The sequence below is a fragment of the Melanerpes formicivorus genome, unplaced genomic scaffold (assembly GCF_026170545.1).
Source record: "Melanerpes formicivorus ecotype bairdi unplaced genomic scaffold, bMelFor1.0.p_v2 SCAF_76, whole genome shotgun sequence".
Taxonomy (NCBI): Eukaryota; Metazoa; Chordata; class Aves; order Piciformes; family Picidae; genus Melanerpes; species Melanerpes formicivorus.
The window spans coordinates 2,796,697-2,818,329 of NW_027142428.1; the positions used below are offsets into that span (position 1 = coordinate 2,796,697).

A 21,633-nucleotide genomic window follows, 5' to 3' on the forward strand; every position below is an offset into this window, starting at 1 on the left:
CCTCAGGTGGCCAAGAAGGCCACCAGCACACTGGTCTGGATCAGCAGTAGTGTGACCAGCAGGACCAGAGCAGTGATTGCTCCCCTGTACCCAGCATTAGTGAGGCCACACCTTGAGTACTGGGTCAGTTTTGGGCCCCTCACTCCAAGAAGGACATTGAGGTGCTGGAACATGTCCAGAGAAGTGCAAAAAAGCTGATGAAGAGTGAAGCTGAAGCTAGGCATGGTCTGGTCCTGACCTCCAGGAATTCCCCAAGTCTTTTCAAGTCAGCTGGATGGCATCATCAGGTTCAGGTCCTGAGAAAGTTCTCTTCATTCCACAGCAAAAGGTAGGTGCTCCCCCTGAATATTTAAGCTGAGTTCCATTAGGCAGGAGCTGGAGTCCTCAGGGACTGTCCCTGCAGTGCAAATTCAATCCTGATCCTAACTGCTTCCATGGTGTGATTCAGGTTGAAGAGAAGGGTCCAGCAGGTTACATCTGCAAACCAATGCCTCCTAATGACCAAGTACCAAACAGCACTGATGTAAACCACTGCCAGAGCAGAGGGCGATGCAGACCAGCCTGCAATCACACCCCAGTCACAGCCATAAAAATAAAAGCTTTTATTTCTTTTAATATACCATTACAGAAACATCTGAGGAACATTCTCAATAGGATGGGCAGCCCTGCAGCCCTGGGGGGCAAGTGCAGGCAGCCAGCTGCAGGCTCTGCCATGCTGTGCTCCCGAGCTGCTGCTGCTCTTGGTGCAGGATGCCCTGCTCCTCACCCTGCCAGCATCAGGGTGTCACCTTCTTGTAGGTAATGTGGAGGTGCTGCGTCATGGGCTGCGTAGTGGTTGCCATTGAGACAGTTTGTTCAAGCTTCCCATCAGAATTGAGCCTGAATTTTCTGGTAATCTAAGGGGAAAAACCAACCAAACAAAAAAGGGAGTAAGAAAAGAATCAATGAAATCAAGCAAACAGCACCAGGGCTACATTCCCCACCCGTGCTTGCTACCCTTACCCTCCTTGTGCTGGCTGTCAGAGCACCACAGCTAGGAGAGTCAATGAGGAGTGTTCTCTCCTAAAGAAGGCAGCTCTTGCCAAAGTACCAACTCCAAGACCATTATTCATGGAGTAAGGCAGTGTCCTGGCACTACTACTGACATCACCTTCCGCTAGAAGAGTGGCTCCTGGCTGGCAGCTTACGGAGATGCTCTGCACTGAATGCCATTCCCAAGGCAGCCTTCAAAGCCACTTGGGCTCTCTGTAAGCTACCACACCACGCCAGAGCTCACTCTGAATAGGTTACCCAAGGGGGTGGTAGAATCACCATCCCTGGGGGTGCTCAAGAAACATGTGGACATGGCACTTCAGGACATGGTTCAGTGGCCATGGTGGCTGGACTTGACGGTCTTGGAGGTCTTTTCCAACTGAAACAACTGTGTAATTCTGAGGAAGCATGGCTCATGTGACACTGGGAGGTGGGAGCCTGCTGAGACTCAGCTTGCACCTGCAGCCAGGCAGAGGTTCAGCCCCAGAGCGGGAGAGAAGGCTGTCATCCATCAGGAGGGCTCAGCAGGCAACATCACCCCCATCCCTCTACCACAACAGGCTGTGAGCCTGTTTGTGCTGCACCAAACCTCAGGAGAGGCAATGTGGAGCTGCCCTGTAAAGCTGAACCACTTAGGACCCACACAGATCCTTGAATCCAGCCTTCAGCAGCTTTCAAACTGGAGGAAAGCAGCTAAGGATCCAGTGTTCAGCACAAGTTGGAGGCTTGCTCCTAGGTGTTGCTGAAATAAAGGAGAGGTGGGACCATCCTTTTTGAACCTCAGCTCCTGTCCCACACCAACATCTCTCCAGCTGCCAAGCCTGGCAGGAGAAGGGCCATATAAATGCATGACTGACAGCAGGACAGAGCAGCTCCCCACCTGAGTGTGACTGTGAGGAGGCAGCTTGGCATGGAGCACACCCCCCCAGAACTCTGGCCCTTCAAGTGATTACAGCACAGACTTGCTCCACATCAGCTAGAAGAGCTGCTTACACTGCCTGGTGGGCACTTGCTGCTTCCCAGGGGTGACCAGAAAGGAAGGCCTAGGGCCAGCAGGACAACCTGCAAGCACCCAAACCAGCCCCATGTAGGAATTCCTAAAATGCAGAGGCTTTTGCCTTTGTTTCCAGTGAAGGTGACTCCAGGCCCTGCCCATGAGCTCTGGGCAGCCTGTGTGCCCTGAGACAGTGTCCCCTCCATTAACACATTTGTTCCTCTGCCCATAGGATGCCCTTAAGGCCAATATCCCACACATCCTCCTGCCAGGAGGTGGTTGCCAGCTGAGTGGGAAGCTCTGCACAGGACACCCAGTGCTCTGATACTCATGGGGACAAGAGTAGGAACAGGATCATACACAAACAATATTTGATTAACATTTGCTGAGGAGGTGGGGTTTGCTTTGTAAGGTATCAAAGTGTTCCTCAAACACCCTGGCAGGAAGAGGCAATTAAATGCAATACAAAAGATATTTGCCTTTAGCAAGACATTATCTCACTTGACCTTAGCTCAGGGTTCCTGAACAGCCCTTTTTTTTATTTGCCCCCTGCAGGTCAGGCAAGAAAGACTGAATGCCAAAAGGAGGAAAGGAAATAAACTGGACACACACACAGAGAAATAAATAGGGATTTTCTCTTGAAAGTGAGCTTCAGTCAGAGACTGGTTGAAGGAACCATGGGAGGGAAAGCTCCATGTACACCCTAGACACATGGGAAAAATGCTACTTCCCCCACAGGAGAGGAAACATGAAGCACTGGGAAAGGGCCACAGGGAGCTGGTGAACTCAGGGTTCTCTCCTCAGCCACAAACCCAGTCATTTTGTCACAGAAGACAGCCAGGTCAGCCAGGCACCATTTACCCATGGTCAATACCACACTGACTGTGCCAAATCACCTTCTCCTTCCTCTCTGCTGAAATCTCCAGTGGGACTGACCAGCAGGCTGACCTTCAGGTGCTTTCTGAAGATGAGTGATCCACATGCCATGGGTCTCCAGTCACTGGGAAACCCCACTGATCTCCATCACCTCTCAAAGATAAGGCAGGTCCTCCCGCCTGAGTTATGGCTTGGCTGAGCCATGGCCATCGTGAATCCCCTTCCAGTGGGAACACAACATCCTGGCAAAGCGTTCTCAAAATGAGCAACTACAGCAGCAACACACATGCCCTTCAAGCAGCACTTGTGGTCTCCTCATTTCCATGGGCTCTTTGTGAGGAACAAACTGCATTGGGACCTGCTTACCTGCTACAGCCCTTTCATTCCACAGCCTGCTTCACTGCAGGGGCCTCCCAGATACTACCTGTGACCAGTACCTGGGTCTCACCTGCCCTCAGCTGCCAGGTGAGCATGGGAGGTTCCCTCTTCCAGCCTCCAGGCAAAGTCAGCCTTGGAGCCCTCATGCAGGCAGCCATGGGCTGGCTTGCTGTGGTTTTGCCCCTCTCCTCCTGTCCAGCTATCTGCTCACATTTCAGGCAGTGGCTCTGGGAAGTTGATTTCAATGTTTGGATTTAAGAGCACTGCTGCCTCAGTGACACCCCCAGTATTTAATGGCTGGCTTTCTCCTCCTAGAGAAGGGATGCAATACAGCTGCCCCTGGGAGAGGAGAGACTCAACAACCTGATTCCTCTACACTCAGATGTGTGTTTTAGGGCTGCCTTTCCAGAGTTAGGACATTGTTTGTGTAAGGAAATACCATTTTGTGGAGGATGTCCCTGCTTACTCTGGGGGGGGTTGGACTGGATGAACTTTGGAGGTCCCTTCCTACCCAAACCATGCTGTGACTTCCTGCTGGACTTCAGCAAGGCCTTTGACACCATTCCCCACAGCAAACTCTTGGCCAAGCTGTCAGCTCATGGCTTGGACAGCAGCACTCTGTGCTGGGTTAGGAACTGGCTGGGGGGCCGAGCCCAGAGAGTGGTGGTGAATGGTGCCACATCCAGCTGGCAGGCAGTCACCAGTGGCATCCCCCAGGGATCAGTGCTGGGCCCTGTGCTCTTTAACATCTTTATTGATGATCTGGATGAGGGGGTTGAGTCAGTCATCAGCAAGTTTGCAGATGACACCAAGGTAGGAGCAGATGTTGGTCAGTTAGAGGGCAGAAGGGCTCTGCAGAGGGACCTCGACTGACTGGACAGATGGGCAGAGTCCAATGGGATGGCATTTAACAAGTCCAAGTGCCGAGTGCTGCACTATGGCCACAACTCCATGCAGAGCTACAGGCTGGGGTCAGAGTGGCTGGAGAGCTCCCAGACAGAGAGGGACCTGGGGGTGCTGATTGACAGCCACAAGCCAGCAGTGTGCCCAGGTGGCCAAGAAGGCCAATGGCATCCTAGCCTGCATTAGGAATAGTGTGGCCAGCAGGAGCAGGGAAGTCATTGTGCCCCTGTACTCTGCTTTGGTTAGGCCACATCTTGAGTCCTGTGTCCTGATCCGGGCCCCTCAGTTTAAGAAGGACATTGAGACTCTTGAAGGTGTCCAGAGAAGGGCAACAAGGGTGGGGAGAGGCCTCGAGCACAGCCCTGTGAGGAGAGGCTGAGGGGGCTGGGGTTGCTTAGCCTGGAGAAGTGGAGGCTCGGGGTGACCTCATTGCCCTCTACAACTACCTGAAGGGTGGCTGTAGCCAGGAGGGAGTTGGTCTCTTCTCTCTAGCAACCAGCACCAGAACAAAAGTCTCAAGCTGCACCAGGGGAAGTTTAGGCTGGAGGCGAGGAGAAAGTTCTTCACTGAGAGAGTTGTTAGCCATTGGAATGTGCTGCCCAGGGAGGTGGTGGAGTCACCATTCCTGGAGGTGTTCAAGAGGGGATTGGACGTGGCACTTGGTGCCATGGTTTAGTCATGAGGTGCTGGGGTGACAGGTTGGACTTGATGATCTTGAGGTCTCTTCCAACCTTGGTGATTCTGTGATTTTTGGTATGTCAACACATTTCAGGAGCACACTTGTGACACTGCCTGCAGCTGCACCAACTCGTCCTCTGGGCTGGTTTTCTAACTCACAGAATTAAGCCTTCAAGTCCAGAACACAACATTGCACTTGCTGCAATCAAGCAGTGTCTTCTCTCCTGAGAGCCACACCTCACTTCAAACAATGCAGTCCTTTGGTTCACATGTTATCAGAGGAAACCAAGCAGATTCAAGGACATGCCAGGACCTACTCTTTGTGTTCAGCCTCGCTGTCTTTCTCAGCTGCTTCTCAGCCAAGACAACGTCACAGCAAGGATTCCAGCAGTGACCTCAGTATGCCACACTAACTCCAGCACTGCCATCTTACTCACAGCTGACTGTTCCCCAGCCAACTGTCAGCAACACAGCTACACAAGAAGACAAAAAAGTCAAAACCCAAGAAGCAGTCAACCAAGACTGGAGCCGACAGCAAGCACCAGCCCTGCCAAGCAGCCAGAGGTGGGCAGAGAGCCCACAGCAGCTTGTGAATGCTCTGAAACACAAGCAAGATTTGCAGAGACATGATGGAGGTCCAGTGGAAGGCAGATGCTCTTCAAATATCATGGTGAGGCTCTGAGGCCCAGTACTGGCTGTACTTTATGTGTGCACCCTCATACTGCAATTAACCCAGAAGATCAGCATTAAGAAGCAACACTGCTGCTGTACAAAGGTACTTAGAGAAAACTTATCAATTCTCTTCCCTAAGGGCCTGGAACTGGCCACTGCTGGAGACAGGATTCTGGGTTGGCTGGTCTGAGTCAGAGTATCAGTTATCTTAACAATCCCTCTGGGTCTTGTAGTGTACAGAGCATCTTCTGAAGGCTGTTACAGAAAGCAGAGGCCAGCAAGCCAGGCAGTATTTCCAAGAACTCCTGATGGCACTGTGTAATTAAGGCATGCCAATCAACCACTCCTCTCAGCTAGATGTGTTCTGGGGCTAGCAATGCTGCACAAATTGCTCATTGCCTGGGCACTCACCTGCTCTACGTGGGGCTTCTTGGCAAAGGAAATCCTGGCTATGGAGTGAGAAGCTATAGACAGCTCTTGTCCATTCACCTCCCCTTCCTCCACCTCCACCAGACCTAGTGAGAAACAAGGTCATGCAGACATTATTAGGCTACAAAGGTCATTTAATACTGTTACAATTATTAGACTGTGTAATAGACCACCACTCTCCCTGAAGAGCTCTTTCATTGGACCCAGTACACAGTGGCAGCTGCAAATCCATGCATCCTAAGCCATGAAACACTGTGTAGAAAAGTGTAGCCAGACAGACTGAAATCATGCTGTGTGGGATGAGTATTGCACTGCAACTGCCAGTTTTACCTTCAGCATCTGCTCTGGAGTTTTAGATGCAAATCTAAGCATCAGCTGGGATTTAACACTCTTTCCCTTACCATAATTCAATAGTGGTTCTCCCTCTCAGTCAGTCCCTGGAAGGTGTGCAAGTACCAAGGCACTGCAGCCAGACAGTGGGGGATTCTCCTAGTTTAGGAGCTAAGTCTGTACTCTCCAATATTAGGGAACAGCAAGAGAGAAGCTCCCTTCCTACAGTGCTACAGAGGCTCTTGGTAGTGCCACAGCCCAGGCAGAGTCTCTGATAGGGAACCTGGGCCACAGCAAATGCTTCTGGGTGGAGATGCTGCAAATGGGTGTTTAAACCCACCAGAGCCCCACTTTGCCAGGGCCACAAGCTCTACCCTGCAGTGCAGAATCATATATGGCAAGTGTGGGTGCTGGTAAGAACAGTTTAAGTGAGATGTCTAGAAGGAACATCTAACCAAGTATGACCCTAGCAAGAGGAGAAAGATTCCAAGACTCCAGACAGAGCAGCTCATGAACCAAGACATGCACCTCTAGTTCTACAAGAAGGTCAACTGTGGCCAACTCATGGGAGCAGTGGGAAGAAAGCATCTTCTCTGTATACATTCCTCCTGCTTCCCCACAAGACTAGGATGCTATGAAGGCATCAAGAATGCCACTGGCCACTTATCTCCTGCCACTGCTAAGGCTCAGAGTACAGGGGTTCGTTTGCTGGCAAAGCTATGCCTGCAAACACCAACAAGGCACTTGAACACCCCTCAAATCTCCTGTGTGAGGGGGTATTTTGATCTGCAGTCCTTTCCTGTCACAGGAAGCTAGAAAGCCACACTCTCTGGGCAAAGCCACAGAGCCAGTCCTATAAAGTCAGCACTTTTCACACAAGCTCATTTGCCAGTTTGTTTTCACAGCAGCGTCGCAGCTCTTTGGCACTGAAGCCAGAGCCAAAATAAATTCAATGACACTGGGAGAGGTGCAGGAATTTTCTGGGAAAGTGATGAAATGGCACAGCAGGGTAAGGAGCTCTTCTGTCCCACAGAGTGGCTGTCAGGTGTGTACCTGTGTTCTGGGCACTGATGAAGGCCACCTTGTTAGTGTCCGGTTTGAGGCGGATGAATCCACATTCTCGGTGCATGGGCTTCCTGGTGTCCAGGTGGAAGGCGTTGAACCTGAGGGGAAATCAGAACACCAAAGCTGCTGCTTGTTGCACTGCACAGCCAGTTGACGACCAGGTTTCATGTCAGAAGAAATGGGACTTCATTTCACCACATGACTGCCTGCACAGTGCCATTTGAAAGGGACAAGGCTGACAATGCTGTACAGCTATGAGGTGCAGATGTGGACAAATGGTTCATTTACAGACACAGCCATCTCTTACAGCTGGAGTTAGTTATTTAAGAGCAAGCTTCAGATTTTCCACAGTGCCAGGGTCTAAGAGGTAACTCAGAAACTCCCTCAGGAAGTCAGACATTAATCAAACACAGCAGGAATAGGGAAGTGATCATTCTCCTGGGGAGGCCAGAGCTCGAGTACTGGCTCAGTTCTGGGCACCACAGTACAGGAAAGACACTGAGGTCCTGGAAGAGGTCCAGAGAAGGGCAGGGAGGCTGGTGAAGGCTCTGGAGAACAGGTCTGCTGAAGAGTGGCTGAGGGACCTGGGGTTGTTTAGTTTGGAGAAGTGAAGGCTAAAGGGAGATCTTATTGCTCTCTGCAACTACCTGAAGAGAGGTTGGAGTGAGGCCAGTGTTGGTCTCCTCTCCCAAGCAAGTAGCAATAGAATGAGATGAAATGGGCTTAAGTTGTGCCAGGGGAGGTTTAGGTTGGCTATTGGGAAAAGCTGCTTTCCTGCAAGAGTGGTCAGGCATTGGGACAGGCTGCCCAGGGAGGTGGTGCAGTCACCACCCCTGGAGATGCTCAAGAAGCTGTAGATGTGGTGCTTCAGGATATAGTTCAGTGGCCATGGTAGCTGGGCTATGGTGTGACACAATAATCTTGAAGGGCTTTTCCAGCCTTAATGATTCTATGATGTCATATGTCTCAAATACTTCCTTTCCTCAAATATATATCTAGAATGACACTGCCTTTATTTAGCCTTCAGACCTAGCCAGTTGTTAGGGTTTTTCTTGCACATTACTCTTAGCAGGTAACAATAGAGCAGACAATTCTCTTGCCACCATTATTGAAGAAAAGTTCAGCTCAGATTCTTATTTATTCTTCACAAGGCCTCAGAGTTGCATATTTGCTCACCCATAATGTGGGTGAATACCACTCATGTTCACACATTACATTAGTGCTACAGAATTCCTGAGTCTGCACAGGTAACTGCGTTAAACAGCAGCTGAAACACAGCTGACTATCATAGCATGACAGAATGGCAGGGGTTGGAAGGGACCTCTGGAGAGCAAGTCCAACCCCACTGCCAAAGCAGGATCACCTAGGGCAGGTCACACAGGAATGCATCCAGACAGGTCTTGAAATTCTCTAGAGTAGGAGACTCCACAACCTGTCTGGGCAGCCTGATCCAGGGCTCCATCATCCTCACAGCAAACAAGTTTCTCCTTATGCCAAGGTGGAACCTCCTGTGTTCCTTGTCCTATTGCTAGGTACTGCTGAAAAGAGCCTGGCACCTTCATCTTGACACCTACCCCTCAGACATTTATTGACATTCATAAGATTCCCCTCTCAACCTTCACTTCTCAAGACTTAGCAGCCCCAGGTCTCTCAGTCTTTCTTCACAGGAGAGATGTTCAAGTCCCCCAGTCATCCTCGTAGCCTCTGCTGGACTCTCTCCAGCAGATCCCTGCCTCTCTTGAGTCAGGGAGCCCAGACCTGGACACAGCATTCACACACACAACCAACACATCTCACATTTCAGAGACAAATCTCACTGCCACTGTGCTTGTTTCAATCCAAAAGCTGCTGCCAACAGAGATAAATCCCCAGACTTGGCCTTACGAGAAGTTGAGCATGGGCTGCCCCACGTGAGAGATGTGCACTTCCTCCAGGTACTGGAAGGGCTTCATGGTAGGGAAGGTGCCGTCTCCTGGCGGGTCCGAGAGCCAGGTGCCCAGCATCCAGGACAGGGGCTCCATCACAGGATTCAGCTGGGGAGTCTCTGTGGAGGAAAGGAAATTCAGTCATCTGTGCCCTGCAGCTTGCTGTGAGCTGCTTACAGCTAGGTGGAGATGGACACAAACAGTTCAGCACTGCAGCAACACTTTAGGGCAACGCCCGCTCCAAGATGTGAGAGGAGATGGGGAACAAAGAGCCACGGAAGGTAGGGCTGGTTTTAAAGTTGTCTTAGCCTCACAAAGAGCACTCTTTCAGGCAGTCCATTTCTGACTCCTCTCTGTAGCTGGATCTGAAGAGAAAGTTCCCACCTGCACGATGATGACCTGAAAAGAAGTAGTCTAGGTGTAAAGAATTACCATTGAGAGATAATCCTCTCTCTAATGCTCGGGCCTGACTTTTCTCAGGCACCAAGTACAAACCACTGCTGTTTGTTTCAGAGACAAGGAAACAAGATACCCAAGATCAAAGGTTGGCTGCAGTATTCTTCCAAGAGGCTAACAACACCCTGCACTTGTAAAGACAGGGGTGGGTCAGAGGTTGTTCTGGTTAGGCTCTGGACTAAAGCTAAGCGAAACGTTCTCAAAAGACCAGAGTGCTGCAAGTTAAAGGGAAGAGACAGCTACATCCCTTTGACCCTGCACTTACTAGGAAGCAAACAGGGCCTGTTTCACAAAGTTACAGCTTCTTCAAAGAATAACTTTAACAGAGCTTTGATAACTGTTTTGCATTTTGTTATATTTCAAAGGGTGTTAACGTGGGGGGGGGGGGGGGAAAGGCATATGGAGACAGTCAACTTAAAAGCAGGTAAACAGCAAAGCAGAGCCATCCCCAAGGTGTGGTCAGGCAAAGTGATATGGCATCCATGTCACAGAATCACAGAATGTTAGGGGTTGGAAGGGACCTCCAGAGATCATGGGGTCCAACCCCTCAGGATCACCTAGAGCAGGTCACACAGGAACGCATCCAGATGGATCTTGAAATTCTCTAGGCAAGCAGACTCCACAACCTCTCTGGGCAGCCTGCTCCAGGGCTCCAGCACTCTCACACTAAAGAAGTTTCTCCTCATGCTGAGGTGGAACCTCCTGTGTTCTAGCTTGTACCTGCTGATCCTTGTCCTGGGTGGTACTGGGCACCACCAAAAAGAGCCTGGCACCTCCACCCTGACACCCACAAGTCAGATACTTATAGACACCCACAAGATCCCCTCTCAGCCTTCTCTTCTCCAGACTGAACAGCACCAGGTCTCTCAGTCTTGCTTCATAGGAGAGATGTTCCAGTGCCTTCATCATCCTTGTAGCTCTCTGTTGGACTCTCTCCAGCAGACCCCTGTCTCTCCTAAATTGGGGAACCCAAAACTGAACACCATATTGCAGGTGTGGTCTCACCAGGGCAGAGTAGAGGGGGAAGAGATCCTCCCTAGACCTGCTGGACACACTGCTGGATGCAGCCCCAGACACCACTGGCCCTCTTGGCCACAAGGGCACATTGCTGTCCCATGGATAACTTGCTGTCCACTAGGACTCCAAGGTCCTTCTCTGTGGAGCTGCTTTCCAGCAGGACAACTCCTACTCTGTACTGGTGCCTGGTGTTACTCCTCCCCAGATGCAGGACTCTACACTTGTCCTTATTGAACTTCATGAGGTTCTCCTTTGCCCAGGTCTCCAGCCTGTCCAGATCTCATTGGATGGCAGCACAGCCTGATGGGGTGTCAGCCACCCCTCCTCTCCCCCTCCAGTTTCTTATCTCCCATATATACTGTGAGCAACCAAGCAACAGAACATTATTTTCTGGTGCAGTAAAGACCTTAATTACCAGTCATCACCCTGTTGAAGTCCAAACATCATTGCTAGGAGAAGCTCCATGCTTCTATGCTGCTTCTTAGGAACCAGCTTCCCTTCCTACTGCCACCTGGAGAGCATGCAGCTTTGGGAGTAAGGAGAACATCACTGCCCTGTCCACCTAGCATTTGCCTTTCACTTGCTGCTGCAGACAGTTTTTCCCCAGGCTTTTTGCTCCTTAGAACTCCCACCATGGAAAGGAAGAGCAAAGCACCATGGAAAGGTTAGAAACGACTGCAGCCTGTGCTGCTGCTGCCCTCTCCTGGGTCAGGAGGTGGCAACTAAGCCTGGGAGGGGGATGTTTTCCCTCATCAGAATGCTTCTAATAGGACACCTGGCTTTCTTCTGCTTACCACCCCTGCAGCACTTCAGAAAAAAGAAATAACCAAAATGACAGACTGAAGAAATGGCTTTAGCCATGTCCACTCCTCAGATTCTGTCATAAACCAAGAGAAATCAACCAACTCTCCTCAGCACCAACAGCTCAACCCTAGTGACTTAGAATCGTAGAACTGTTTTGGTTGGAGAAGACCTCTAAGATCATCAAGTCCAACCATCAACTCAGCTCCACCAGGACTATCAAACCACATCCCCAGGTGCCATCTTGAACACCTCTAGGGATGCTGACTCCACCACCTCCCTTGGGAACCTATTCCATTAACCTTTTGTGCAGAATCCAGCCTGGCTGGCGGTGCTCAGTGGGGCAAGCTCGTCTCACTTCCAAAGAGCTGGTCTTCCAGCCACCTGAGAAGTGAAGATGTACCTGCATACCCCAAAGTCTACAGCATCTGGGTAAACCACAGGGCCAACAATCCTTATTGCTTTTCCAAAGAATAGAACAGAACAGACCAGACCAGGTTGGAAGAGACCTTCAAGATCATCAAGTCCAACCTATCATCCAACACCATCTAATCAACTAAACCATGGCACCAAGCACCCCATCCAGTCTCTTCCTAAACACCTCCAGTGATGGTGACTCCACCACCTCCCTGGGCAGCCCATTCCAATGGCAAATCACTCTCTCTATGAAGAACTTCTTCCTAACATCCAGTCTAAACCTCCCCTGGCACAGCTTGAGACTGTGTCCTCTTGTTCTGGTGCTGGTGACCTGGGAGAAGAGATCAGCCCCTGCCTGGCTACAACCTCCCTTCAGGGAATTGTAGATAGCAATAAGGTCTGCCCTGAGCCTCCTCTTCTCCAGGCTAAGCAACCCCAGCTCCCTCAGCCTCTCCTCATAGGGCTTGTGCTCCAAACTCCTCACCAACTTTGTTGCCCTTCTCTGGACACGTTCCAGCATCTCAACATCTTTCCTGTACTGAGGGGCCCAGAACTGGACACAGGACTCAAGGTGTGGCCTAACCAGTGCTGAATACAAGTACTCAGAGACAACGAAGCCAACATGAGTGTTAGTTCTTACAGTGCTTGGAAAAACTGAGAGCAGCAGAGGGGCTGGAGGGAATAAGGACCAGAGACTCAGTGAAGTGCAGAAGAGTAAACACCACCTGCTCACACCCTATGCATTGCTCTTACTACATTCTGTATTGGGCTCTGTCTAGTGGACTAAAGTTCTTTTTTCTCCCTGGCAGCTTTCTATGCCAGAGGGCTGAGGTGAAATAGTCGAAAAGCAAGAGTGGGGAAGCAGGCAGGACAGAGACTGATTGAGTCCATCAGAAATTAAGTGGTGATTTGAAAAGAAATTTGCTTCTTCTGCCAAGGTCAGGGTGGGTAAATACAAAACTACTGTGGCAACAAGGAGGAGGAAGGAAAAGGAAGGAAAATGTCTTTCTTTCAGACAACAAATTTATAGATGTCATCACCAAGAGGAATTTCCCCGATGAAGGAGCATCCACTTCCCTTTCTAAAGGCCTACACTCTTGGCCCATCACATTTACAAACCAGCAACTACTACACCTTAAAATATGTGTCAGTTCTCAAGAATACAAACCACACCTGAGCACTTGCAGTGCATGAGACACTGGCCACCCTTCTACATGCTTAAACCTTCAGACTCAGGGTTCTCTTAATGCTGGTTCTCTAGCACCCACATGCAGAGTTTCTCTCTTATCTAATAACAGGATGCTCACACTACAGTCTCTTTCTTAATCAGGACATCACTGCAGTCACTTTCCCCCAGCAGATGATACACTGCCCTGAAGCTGTCAGGGACCCAGCACCTTCAAGACCTCTGATCCCCTAAAAATCTGACTCAGATTAGCCATGATGTTCACAACAGCCTGGGAGACAGAAAATGCAGGCACCTAAGCAACCCAATCACTGAGACAACTTTTCTTCAGGAAGCCACCCATGCCAAAACTGCCATGAGATTCTCCTCATCCCACTTCTCCAGCCTGTCCAGGGCCTTCTAGATGACATCCTGTCCTTCAGCCTTCTCAAACCAATCTGCACTGTAGCAAAGTCAGACTGTCCAGGCTTTGCAGGAGCAGACAGCATGCTCTCCCTGCCGTAACACAAACCAGACCAAGTGGCAGAAGAACCCCCTTGGCTGTGTCCACACTAACTTCAGCCAGTGTGGATCTCAAGTAGGATCCCTGGCACAGAAAACTATGCTGGCACAAATCCCTAGGCAGCTTTACCAGCAAAACTGCAGCATGAGCAACCATCTGGTTGCTAACAAGGCAGCTAACCTATTTCCCCTGAGCTGAGGAACACTTGCTGTGGGAAACTGAAGGAGAGAAAAACAAACCAAGCAAAAACCCCAAAGCACCCCCCAAACCTGCACCCCCCTCAAAATAACTCCCACAGCACTTCATCAGTCTTCAAACTGAGGGGTCTGCAGCATCACCTGGGCAGCCTCCTGCAGTCCTTTCTTCCACTGAATCCCTTACTGGATTTACATCAGCACCATCAAGGTTCTGGTAAATAAGGAGCAGCCTTGCTCATACTTCTCCCATGTTTAAGTACAGAAGATGACTTTGTACTGTGCTGCCCTTCCCCAGCTGCTGCAGCCTTTTAGGCACTTTACTGATGCTTCCCTGAACAAACCAGTAAAGCATTTCCAGCACTAGCATGCTCCAGCTCCATCTCTGCTCTAAAAGCTGGGAATGTGGCTGTGCTCACACGTTTTCACCTTACAGCCCAAGTCATGAACTTCATGATGAAGCACCAATGTGTTCTTGCCTCTGCTTCTAAGCTCTGTGATAAAATGCTCCAGTGAGTGCCTCTAGTTACTGTCAGAGTTCTGCACCACAAAACACACTGAAAGCTTGAGGAGGGGAGATTTAGACTGGAGATTAGGAAGAAATTCTTTCCAGTGAGGGTGGGGAGACACTGCAACAGGTTGCCCAGGGAGGTAGGTCATGGATGCCCCCTCCATGGAAGGCCAGGTTGGGTGAGGTCTTTGAGCAACTTGGTCTAGTAGGAGGTGTCCCTGCCCATGGCATGGGGGTTGGAACTAGATGTTCTTTAAGGTCCCTTCCAACCCAAACCATTCTGTGACTCTATGAAAACATTTTGAAGATCATCCACCATAATGAGAAATCTGAACATCCTACCTGAGTTTACCTCAGGGTATTTCACTTTCTCTCAAGTTTTCCTTAGTTAGCATTTCCATTGCTTCCCAGTTGCTTGCCAGTTGGGTTTTTTTGGTTTGTTGGGTTTTTTTTCCTGTGAGTCACTGCCAGCTCACTGCAGAACTAGATGCTTAATGCACAAGCTGTAAAGGCTCTTAGAGAAAAAGGTAGAAAACCCAATACCATTCCACTGAAGAAAACAAAGAAGTAATCAAAAAAGCACACCACCAGAGCTGTCCCCCATTCCAACCACCTTTCTCTCCAAGGGGGTGGTGAAAGAGCCACCCCTCAAACCAAGTCCCAAACCTGCTGTGTGCCAGGTGGGTACCTGCATGCTGGTTGCTCCCATGAGGAACATCAAGCAGCTCACCTGCTAAAGGGCAGGAAGTGCTTGGGACATAGGTGTTGTGATCTTGACTAGGACTAGCCTCTCTCATGATGTCTTCTGCCTCAGATTCAACTAGCTCTTAACCTGTGCACAGTTGTTCCTACTCCTTATCTCACAGACTGCACTGGGCTGGAAGCAACCCTCAAAGGTCATCTTGCCCAACCTCCCTGCAATCAGCAGGGACACCTCTGTGGCAATGCCAGCGACGAGCAGTGTGAGCAATCTGGCAGTGCAGGCCTAGAGCCTGACATGGTGGTAGGCCATGCTCAGCATAAGTGCAGAGCCAGCTAGCAGTGTGGCAAAACAGTGCTGTGCCTGCAGCACGTAACTAAAACAGGGCCCTGGTAGCTATTAACATGGACAGTTATCTTGGGACAACAAGACATGCACCTGCATCAACAACCTCGGTGTCGTTAGTAGTGTGACCGATAATCTACAGCAGCGCGATGTGTGGTCACTCCTGGGAACCAATGGAGCTATGCCAACAAGGCACTCCAAGTTTATATCAGTTGTAGAAGTTCCCTTGCTATGCACTTCTGCCTTTCCTTTCTCTTCTTCTTCTTTGCTTTACTTTACTGTGCTATGCTCGCACCCTAGGCCCGCACCACTGGAACAATAAAGGAACAATACTCGATCACGTTGGTCAGCTGTATGGACTCCACAGTCTCCGACCCATTACACCTCCAGCTAGATCAGGCTGCCCAGGGACACATCAAGTCTGATAGTGAATGTCTCCAGGAATGGGGCCTCAACCACATCCCTGGCCAACCTGTTCCAGTATTTCACCACTCTCACTGTGAAGAACTTCCTGCTGATGTCCAACCTAAACCTACCCTGCTCCAGTCTCAAACCATTGCCTCTCATCCTATCACCACAAGCCCTTCTGAACAGTCCCTCCCCAGCCTTCCTGTAGGTTCCCTTCAGGTACTGAAATGTAGCTCTAGGGTCTCCCCAGAACCTTCTCTTCTCCAGGCTGAACAGCCCCAATTCCTTCAGCCTGTCTTTGAGGAGAGGTGCTGATCACCTCTGTGGCCTCCTCTGGACCTGCTCCAGCAGGTCGATGTCTCTGCTGTGTTGGGGCCCCAGAGCTGGACACAGCACTCCAGGTGAGGTCTCACCAGAGCAGAGCAGAGATGGTGTGGGACAACTGAAATGCAATTGCTAATAAAGGCTGTAACTATTATTAACCTGACACCTTACCCTTTAAAAGAAGTCACCAGCTAAAAGGTTCCATAAGATCTGCTCCAAGCTGCAATGGGCAGGAAGGTTCACTCTCACATATTAGTCTCCAGTTTTGTTGATAGGAGGCAGCAGGGCTGGGAATAAGTGGGTCAGGAGAAGTTTAGGTTGGACAGTAGGAAAAATTTCTTTCCTGAAAGAGTGGTCAGGCATTGGAAGAGGCTGCCCACAGAGGAGTCATCACCATTCCTGGAGGTGTTTAAGAAGCTGTAGATGTGGTGCTTCAGGATGTAGTTTAGTGGTCATGGTAGCTGGGGTATGGTTGGGCTGGATCTTCAAGGTTTTTTCCCCAACATTAATGATTCTATGAACTCATTTAGACAATGACATTTTCCCTTAAGAAATAGAACATGTAATTCTGATGGTCTTAGAGAAGATATTCTTACCATACAGTTACCACATCCTCAAAGATGTCTCAAGAACATCCACCTCAGGAAAGAAAACAAAAATCACAGTCCTTACTAGAATCATAGAATCAGTCAAGGTTGGAAGGGACCACAAGGATCATCTAGTTCCAACCCCCCTGCCATGGGCAGGGACACCCCACACTAGATCAGGCTGGCCAGAGCCTCATCCAGCCTGCTCTTAAACACCTCCAGGGACGGGGCCTCAACCACCTCCCTGGACAACCCATTCCAGGGTTTCACCACTCTCATGGTGAAGAACTTCCTCCTCACATCCAGCCTGAATCTCCCCACCTCCAGCTTCATTTCATTCCCCCTAGTCCTATCACTACCTGAGATCCTGAGAAGTCCTTCCCCAGCCTTCCTGTAGGCCTCCTTCAGATACTGGAAGGCCACAATTAGGTCACCTCTGAGCCTTCTCTTCTCCAGACTGAACAGCCCCAACTCCTTCAGTCTGTCCTCACAGGAGAGGTGCTCCAGCCCTCTGACCATCCTTGTGGCCCTTCTCTGGACACACTCCAGCGCCTCCAGATCCCTCTTGTCATAGGGGCTCCAGGACTGGAATGAAGAACAACACCCTTCAAGGCATTCTTTTTGCAATTAGTATCTCACTGAAGGTACTCCAACAAAGCTGGGCAGCCTATCACATGAAAGTGACAACCACTGAGCCCTAAAACTGTGTTTCTTTAGTTTGCCAACAGAACAATAAAAACCAACCCAAAACCCCTGGCGCACAGAAGCCCCACAAAAATAAAACCCAGGAGGCAGGGGGGGAAACCAAACCAAAACAAAAAACCCCTTTCTTCTCCCCCTCCTCTGCCCAAATGAGTCTGTCCATACTTTGGAAAATTAAAAACACATGGAAAAAGCAGCACAGGGTACCGCCCTGCCACACTTGTATCAAGGTTTATTGCCTTGCACTTGAATGAGAAAGCAGGCCGTGCTGTAACAGCCTGCAGAATGTGCTTGCCTATGTCAGTGTCACAGTTCTGACCATGGCCTTAGAAAAAGCCATGAGGTTTCTTCTCCTAAAGGAGGGATGGGAGAACTACCATCAGGGCATACCCAATGCTCCATGGGTGAGGACTCCTTCAAGAAAGCCCCAAGCCATGCATCCTTCGCCAGGCGCTCCGACATTTCCCCAGCAGCCACACAACCATGAAACACAATCACAGAGTGTTAGGGCTTGGAAGGGACCACAAAAAATCACCCAGCCCAACCCCCCTGCCAGAGCAGGATCACCTAGGGCAGTCACACAGGAACACATCCAGGTGGGTTTGGGAAGGAGATTCCACAACCTCTCAGGGCAGCTGCACCAGGGCTCCAGCACCCTCACAGTGAAGAAGATTTTCCTTATGTTCATGTGGAACTTCCTCTGCTGCAGCTTGCACCCACTGCCCCTTGTCCTGTCACTGGACATCACTGAGCAGAGCCTGGCTCCATCCTCCAGGCACTGCCCTGCACATCATTACTCACATGAATGAGGTCACCACTCAGTCACCTCTTCTCCAAGCTAAAGAGCCCCAGCTCCCTCAGCCTTTCCTCAGCAGAGAGATGTTCCACTGCCTTCAGCATCTTTGCATCTCTGTGCTGGACTCTTTCAAGCAGTTCAAGAGGTCCTTCTTGAACTGAGGGGCCCAGAACTGGACACAACATTCCAGTTGCAGCCTCACCGGGGCAGAGCAGAGGGGGAGGAGAACCTCTCTCACCTACTGACCACACCCATTCTAATACACCCCAGGATGCCATTGGACACTCCTAAACATTTCCCCTGCATTGTGTCTTGCAGCCAGAGTGACTGTGTGAAGGTTTTATCAGGTGGATATTACTAAAGCACCCTTTTTCTTGCAGGAGAAAGTTAGGGGAGAAGCCAAATTTGACTTCACTCCAACAGCCCTTTTGCACAACCTCCTCCCTTGCCCAATTCTCCTACATTTTCAAGTGTTTCAGTGTTTCTTCCCACTTTTATCACCCATTACCTGACTTCTTCTGTCTTCCAGGGGAGGAAAAGATCAAACCAAACACAGACATTTGATTACATAAAGTGACCTCATCATGTACCAGGACATTGTCATACTTCATACCTAGCACCTTACTTGGCTTTCATGGATCCTGAGTACTGAGTGCAGTTGGAGACATCTAGGACCAGAAGCACTTCTTAGCTCACTGGAGAAGACTGTAACAGCTTTCCCACATCCCTGCTGCTGCCCATGACAGCTCATTAACACACCAAAAAGCTTCACAGGCACACTCCAAAGGAAGGCAAATCCTAACAGGTGCTGTTGAGTCACAAACAAGTCAAAACAACTCAGGAAGGAAAAAAAAATTGAATTAACCAAGAGAGCTGTCTGCAACACTCAAGACTTAACCTCCCATGCCACAGCAGGAATAGCCTCAGAAAGTTTCAGGATAGAAGAAATAGCTTGTGTGCCTAAAAGCCTACTTGTTTCACCTCTCTCTGTTGGTCTAACTACTTCTTCTGTCAAAACCATACCTGTTTCACAGCTTTTACTTTAAAGCCTCCAACTTAAAGGGCACCTTACTGCTAAGAGAACAGTGAACCCTGCCTCGACACAAAGCCACTGGCAATACTGACCACAGTCCTGGGATAGCAGGCTGTTCAAGTAAGGGAAACTGATCCTCTTCAGCTCATCTAGCTTCTCCTTCAGCTTCCTGACTTGGCTGTCAGAGCGGCTGATCCTCTGCCTCAAGAGTTTCAGCTCCCCGTTCTTCTTTTCCACCTGCTCACGCAAGCAGCACACCTGGCTTTTGCTCTGCCTGGAGGAGAAGCAGTATGAGTGGAGGGAGTCGATGAGCTTGCAAGCCCCCGAGGCCGACATGATGACCTCGTTGATCGACATGGGGTTGGCGTCTGTGTCACCCTTCCGCCCCACCACCGCCTCCGCGGCGGGCTGCGGGGTCAGGTCTGCCGGGGATGCTGACAGACCCTGGGAAGGCTTCTGAGGGGTCGCAGTGAGGGATGAAGTAGGGGAGCCTTCTGCTACGGCCTTATCGTGTCCCATAAGATGGCTGCTGCAGCTGGGTTCCATATCTCTCTTTGGCCTTTTCCTTTCCAGCTGCTCTTTTGGGAGAGATGGCCTCTCTCTGGCATGCTTAGAGGAGAAGCTGTAAGAATGAAGGGAGCCGATGAACTTGCAAGCACCAGAGGCGGGAGGCGTGAAGTCGTCGACTGACACACCGCTTCTGTCTGCTACCCAGCTTCCCGTCCAGGTGGCCTCAGGACAGTCCTCTAGAGATGATCTCTCAGGCTTTTTCTGAGGTCCAGGCTTTGCAACCAAACTATCACCTAACGTCCTTCTCCGAGGGCCATCCAGCTGGCTCTGGAGGTTCTCTTCCTCCTCGGACATCGACCGGATTTCCGCCTGCAAAGTTGCCTCCTCCATCTCTTTCGTCCCTTGCATCACCATGAAGTCCTGGCTGGAAGATGAAGTCCTCTGAACTACCTCACAGCCTCCTTCCCTTGGGTCTTCTCCATCCTGCAGGGGCACCTGGCTTGCTATTTTTCTTCTGCTTCTGACATAATCCAGGTTGTCGTGTTTTCTGTCTGCAAGCTGGAAGATAGTAGGGACAGCAGTGGGCTTCAGCAACCTGTGCTGGTCTTCCAGCCGCTTAGAAAAACTGTCTTTGGTGAAATGCTCGCTGCAAAGAAAGGAATACTTGGTGGGAGTCCAGTTGTCTCTCTGAACAGCTTTCAGCCACTGTATCAGACGTTTTGAATCCTTCAAAGGGAATCTAAAAAGAAAAAGAAAGAAAGAAAAGACAAAATTCATTAAAAAAATGGAATCAGAAGAATTGATACTCCCAGGTTTGGCAAACACTCATTCTCATCAGCAAGCAACCCAATATTCATCTGCTCAGCTACTCAGGAACAAACACGGCAGCCCACCCGCAAGGAACAAGGATGGGACAAACACAGAAACACCTCAGCTCAGCCAACAAGTTGTCCACCCACTGCCTCCAGAACCCTGCTGATGTCTATGCAGAGGATGTTTAATAAGGTGTAAAAACGACCGGACTGAAAACAAGTCCCCGATGAGCTGAATGAAGTGCCTTTTCCACCCGGGCTCACGCCAGTCACTGGAGAGACAGGCTGGCCTCAGGGGCGCCCCTGTGGCAGCATCCCCAGCAAGGCCCTCGGCGCGGGCAGAGGCGAGGGGACAGGCCGAGGCGCGGGGCAAGGTGGGACACGGGCCAAGGCGTGAGCCCGGACCCCAGGCCTGGCGGCGGCGAGCACAACTCCCCGCTTCCAGCCGATTTTTGGAGGCGTTCGGAAGCCTAAAGCCGGTCCCCGGCGCTAAGGGAAACAAAGGGCGGCCGCTGTCGTTCGAGGCCCGGAGGTGCCGGGGCAGGCAGGGCGAGGGAAGCGCCGCGGCGACACGCAGCCGCCCCCTGCCCAGCGGCCAGACCGGAGTGGGAGCCCAGGGGTGAGGGAGAGCCGGCCGCGGCACCTGCAGAAGGCCGGGGGAGGCGGGTTGAAGCGGGCCGGGCGGCTGCCCTTACCTGTGGAAGGAGACGGCGCCCCGGTGCGCCTTCCCCTGCCGATTGGAGCAGTTGGCGGCGGCGCAGCAGATCACCATCTCCGGCCGCCGCCGGCCGGGCCCGCCCCGGCCCCCGCCCGCCGGCCCGGGCCGCCGCCAGCCGTACAGCAAGATGGCGGAGCCAGGTCACCCCGCCGCCCCTCCGCCGTTGGGGAAGGGGTTTCTGTACGGCACTGCCGTCAACCAAGATGGCGGCCGCCACTGGCCGCCGCCATTTTGGCCGAGAGGCTGCTGTGCAAGGGCCGGTGCTCTAGCCGCGGGAAGAAGGGATGAGAGAGGTTCGCTCCCAGCACCGCTCGCTTGCCTCCTGGGCGCTG

At 51.0% G+C, this 21,633-nt stretch overlaps 1 protein-coding gene across 2 annotated transcripts; it reads right to left on the minus strand.

Moving 5' to 3' along the window:
• Positions 1-587: 587 nt before the first annotated feature.
• THAP4 (THAP domain containing 4) lies at positions 588-21,588 on the minus strand. Of its 2 annotated transcripts, none has more exons than XM_068164036.1 (6): positions 21,279-21,588; positions 19,354-20,510; positions 9,242-9,401; positions 7,346-7,455; positions 5,945-6,048; positions 588-896 (listed from the first exon to the last, which is right to left on the minus strand). In XM_068164036.1, the coding sequence occupies exons 1-6, from the start codon at positions 21,353-21,355 to the stop codon at positions 777-779; spliced, it is 1,728 nt and encodes a 575-aa protein (XP_068020137.1). In that variant the 5' UTR covers positions 21,356-21,588; the 3' UTR covers positions 588-776. The 2 variants fall into 2 exon arrangements, with proteins under 2 accessions (XP_068020137.1, XP_068020138.1); XM_068164037.1 differs by lacking the exon at positions 21,279-21,588 and adding an exon at positions 21,227-21,251.
• Positions 21,589-21,633: the final 45 nt, after the last annotated feature.